Source organism: Primulina tabacum, chromosome 8 (assembly GCF_025594145.1).
Source record: "Primulina tabacum isolate GXHZ01 chromosome 8, ASM2559414v2, whole genome shotgun sequence".
NCBI classification, from domain to species: domain Eukaryota; kingdom Viridiplantae; phylum Streptophyta; class Magnoliopsida; order Lamiales; family Gesneriaceae; genus Primulina; species Primulina tabacum.
This window is the reverse complement of record NC_134557.1, coordinates 20,801,124-20,805,656: the sequence shown is the minus strand read 5'-3', so window position 1 is coordinate 20,805,656 and position 4,533 is coordinate 20,801,124. Positions and strand designations below refer to the sequence as shown.

The window sequence follows — 4,533 nt, the reverse complement described above, 5'->3', positions numbered from 1 at the left end:
TTTTGGTTTAGTCGTTTGGTATGCATTGTATTGAAGTGTATAGCGAATTTATATTGTAGGTTTTATTGTTGGGCGAGTTCAGTCGATAATCCTTAAGAATTTGCTGTGGTATTGTAAGTTGCAATTGAGGTACGTTCAAACATATATCATTATGACGCTTATATTTGCGTGTAAGAATATTCGGTGAATGTTGTTTGCTATTATGTGCATTGAATGTTTATTTTGTTGCATTCATGCATAAATTGTATTGGCATAACATATTGAGCCTTGACTCCTTTTACGGCTATTTATGTTGATTCTGTTGAGATTTATTGAGTCATCAGAGGGACGAGTGGGTTAGGATTAGCCACATTCCCAGATGACAGCTAGGGACGAGCGACTTAGCTACTCGCATTCCCGATGCTACGTGCATGGACGAGCGGCGATTTGATGCTGCATTCCTGGCACGGGTGGCCACTGTTACTGTTGATGATGCTATTCGTTTGGACTCCATTTGGTATCCGTTATTCCATTGTTACCATTCATGCATCGCATAGCATTGCATTTACTTGATATTATTACATGTCCTTTATTTACGTCATGATTTTACTGGTTTGTCGTACTGGGGTCCGACCCCTGTTTTCTTTTGATGTTGTGGTTGTTTTTGATGACATAGCAGGTCATTCCAGGGGTTTTGACGCGTCTGGTGGAGCGTCAGCGAGTGGTACCCAGTAGTCAGTCGGTTGGTGTCAGAGTTCCCAGATATTTATATATATATTATTCTGGTTTGATACATTTGCCAGGGAGATGTCCTGTGTAGCTGTATGGTTATGTTTTAATGTTGTTTGGATTTTATTTGTGGTATGTTGTGTCTAGTCCTGGCCAGTGCGGCTGTAGGATGTTGGTGTGGTTGATTGTGAACTTGGTATTTTTTTCGAGCGTATATTGTTATTGTTGTGTTTCGAAATTTTTGGGATGTCCTACTTACGGGGAGGTCATGCCGAAATTTCTGTAGGCCCTAATGAACGTTTTAAACTCGTTTTCGCTGTTTACACCATTTAATCCTTGTTGTGTGGTAATTAAATATCAATTAAGAGCACGGGCCCTGACAGTTTGGTTTCAGAGCGTAACTGGGATACGCTCGAATTAGAGTCTAGGACACTCGAGTTTAGGCACAAATAAAATGATTGTGCATGTGTTCGATTATTTGCTCTTACTTGTTTCTATGTTTTGACTTAATTGTATCAGCATGACTAGAGCGTATAGTTGATTAAGTTGTCATTTAATTTAGAATTTCCTATTAGTTTAAGTTTATGCTCTTGTAATCAACCGATTATTTTTTTTCTGCCTGTGGATTAAATACTTGTGTCTTGTAGATGGCACCTGGTCGTAAGGGCAGAAAAGGAAAGGAAGTTGTTCAGGAATCTGAAGCTCCTAATGTTAGAGGACTTAACGAGACTGATTGAGGAAGACGAGGTCGTCGTCCTCGTGGTGAAGCACGAAATGCTAACGTTGAGCATGAAGTGGATCAGTTGACTAGAGGAATGGGTGAAATGGAACTAGTGATATCCCGATTTCAGAACATGCGTCCTCCTCGATTCTTTGGGAATGAAGATGGTGAGAAAGCTATAGCATGGTTAAAAATTATGAAGTGTTTTTTCAATATGTTGGAGTACACTCCTGACTTGCAGCTTAAGTTGGCTATTTGTCAATTAGAAGACCGAGCCCAGTTATGGTGGGAAACTACTGAGGAAGCTTTGAAAGAATCAGGTGAAAGAGTTATTTGGGATGTATTTTGCGCTCAGTTTGCTCGAGAGTATTCACCGCCTTCGTACTATTCGGCCAAGGAAGCTGAATTCAATAGATTGACTCAAGGTAATATGACTGTAGTGGAGCATGCCTCTCAATTTTCAGCGCTTCTTGCCTATGTTCCTCATGTTGCTAGCAGTGATCGGAACAAGCTATCGCATTTTATGCAAGGATTGAATCGAACCATTTGTACTTTAGTAGTCGCTGGAGCACCTGTTAATTATGCCGATGCCGTTGAGAAAGCCAAGAATGTGGAGGCGAGTTTACTTTTGGCAGAACCACAGTCAGTTCAACCAGGTTTTCCTCAGAGTTTCGGAGGTAATGTGTCGATGCCAGTGGGTGCACCATTATACCATCCTTTACTGCCGTACCAGCCTACGCAGTCTTATCAACAACCAAAGCAGCAAAATTTTAAGGCCAAAGGAAAACAGTTTAAGAAACAGACTCGTAGTAGTTCTTCTAGTTCTGGCAGTCAGCGTGGAAGTTCAGTTGGGTCCCCAGGTGGAGTATTTTGTGATCGTTGTGGTGGTAAGCATTTCAGCACTCAGTGTACGGGAGTTCACGGATCTTGTAATAATTGTGGGCAAGTTGGACATTATGCTAGAGTATGTCTGAATGCATTGAGACAACAATTTCAGCAACCTCAGTTTGGTCAGGAATTTAGAGGACAAGCAACTAGGCCTTTTGTTCCGACTCAGTCTTTTCAGCAGTCTAGCTATCCTCAGCCTAGAGGTTCCGGACAGCAGCGTTTCCCAGGGCCACAGCAGGCTCGAGTTCATGCTTTAACCCAGGATCAAGTTCAAGACGCACCGGGTGGAGTTATCGCAGGTATCTGTCTTATTTTTTATCATCCCGCTCGTATACTGATAGACACAGGAGCATCTCATTCATTTGTATCTGTTGTATTTTTTGATGAGCATGAGATTGCTGCTACTCCGTTGATAGATACTGTGTCAGTCTCTACACCTGCTGGTGTATGTTTGATGTCTCATGAGATAATTCTGAATTGTGTTATTAGATTCGATGATAATATTATGATAACTAATCTCATCAAGCTGGATATGTCTGACTTCGACTGTATTCTGGGAATGGATACTCTGTCTAATTATCGAGCTACCGTCGATTGTTTCCATGGAGTTGTCAGATTCAGACCGTATTATGGCAGTAAATGGAATTTTTACGGTAGTGATTCGCAATCACGTATTCCATTAGTGTCAGCAATGGAGATGTTTAGAATCTTGTCGACAGGAAATGAAGGATTCATGATCTATGCAGTTGATGCGACACAGGGAAAAAGATTTGAAGTTTCTGATATTCCTGTTGTCAAGGAATTCTCTGATGTATTTCCCGATGAAATTCCTGGATTTCCACCCCAGAGGGAAATTGATTTTAGCTTTGAGTTGGTGTCCGGGACAAATCCTATTTCGAGGGCACCATACCGTTTGGCTCCAGCGGAATTGAAAGAGCTCAAAGAACAATTACACGGCTTACTATAAAAAGGCTATATTAGACCAAGTATGTCACCTTGGGAAGCTCCGGTATTGCTTGTCAAGAAGAAAGACGGAACGATGAGAATGTGCATTGATTACAGGCAGTTGAACAAAGCTACTGTGAAGAATAAGTATCCCCTGCCGCGTATCGATGACTTGTTTGATCAGTTGCAAGGTACATCAGTGTATTCAAAGATCGATCTCCGTTCTGGCTACCATCAGCTTAGAGTTCGAGAGGAAGATATTCCGATGACAGCATTTCGAACACGTTATGGGCATTATGAATTTCTAGTTATGCGTTTTGGATTGACTAATGCTCCTGCGGTTTTTATGGATTTGATGAATCGTGTTTTTCGAGAATTTATAGACATATTTGTTATTGTCTTCATAGATGACATTCTGATTTATTCGAAAACAAACGAAGGAGCATCGAGAACATTTAAGGTTGGTCCTCCAGACACTCAGAACAGCGCAATTGTATGCAAAATTTTCTAAATGTGAATTCTGGCTAGACAGAGTTGTATTTCTGGGTCATGTTATATCAGCTCAAGGAGTATCAGTGGATCCTAGTAAAGTGGAAACTGTTATCAATTGGCCAACACCGACGAATATATCCGATATTCGCAGTTTCTTGGGATTGGCAGGATACTATAGGCGTTTCATTGAAGGATTTTCTATTATAGCAAGGCCTATGACTCAATTAACTCAAAAAGATCGACGTTTTGTGTGGAATGATGAATGTGAGTCAAGTTTTCAGACTTTGAAGGAAAAGTTGACAACAGCTCCAGTGCTAGCTTTGTCATCAGGCTCAGGTGGATATGTTGTTTGTTCAGATGCATCTCTAAATGGACTTGGATGTGTTCTAATGCAAAATGGGCGAGTGATTGCATATGCTTCTCGTCAGTTGAAGCCGCATGAAACCCGATATCCAGTTCATGACTTAGAGTTGGCTGCCATTGTGTTTGCATTGAAGTTAGGGCGTCATTATCTGTACGGTGAGCAGTTTGTGATTTATTCGGATCACAAGAGCCTTAAATATCTTTTCTCACAGCCTGACTTGAACATGAGATGAAAGATAAAGTTGAATTGATCAGGAAAAGGATGAAAGCAGCCCAAGATTGTCAAGCCGGTTATGCTAATAAAAGGCGTAGACCTTTAGAGTTCCAAGTGGGCGATTATGTTTTCTTGAAAGTATCACCATTCCGGGGTACCATGAGATTCGGACATAAAGGGAAGTTAGCTCCGCGTTATATTG

General features: G+C 41.1%; 1 protein-coding gene across 1 annotated transcript; it reads left to right on the top strand.

Annotated features, from left to right (window-relative positions):
- The first annotated feature begins 1,523 nt into the window (after window positions 1-1,523).
- Window positions 1,524-3,284, top strand: LOC142554634 (uncharacterized). Its single transcript, XM_075665299.1, has 2 exons — window positions 1,524-2,616; window positions 2,734-3,284. The coding sequence occupies exons 1-2, from the start codon at window positions 1,524-1,526 to the stop codon at window positions 3,282-3,284; spliced, it is 1,644 nt and encodes a 547-aa protein (XP_075521414.1).
- The last annotated feature ends 1,249 nt before the right edge of the window (window positions 3,285-4,533 follow it).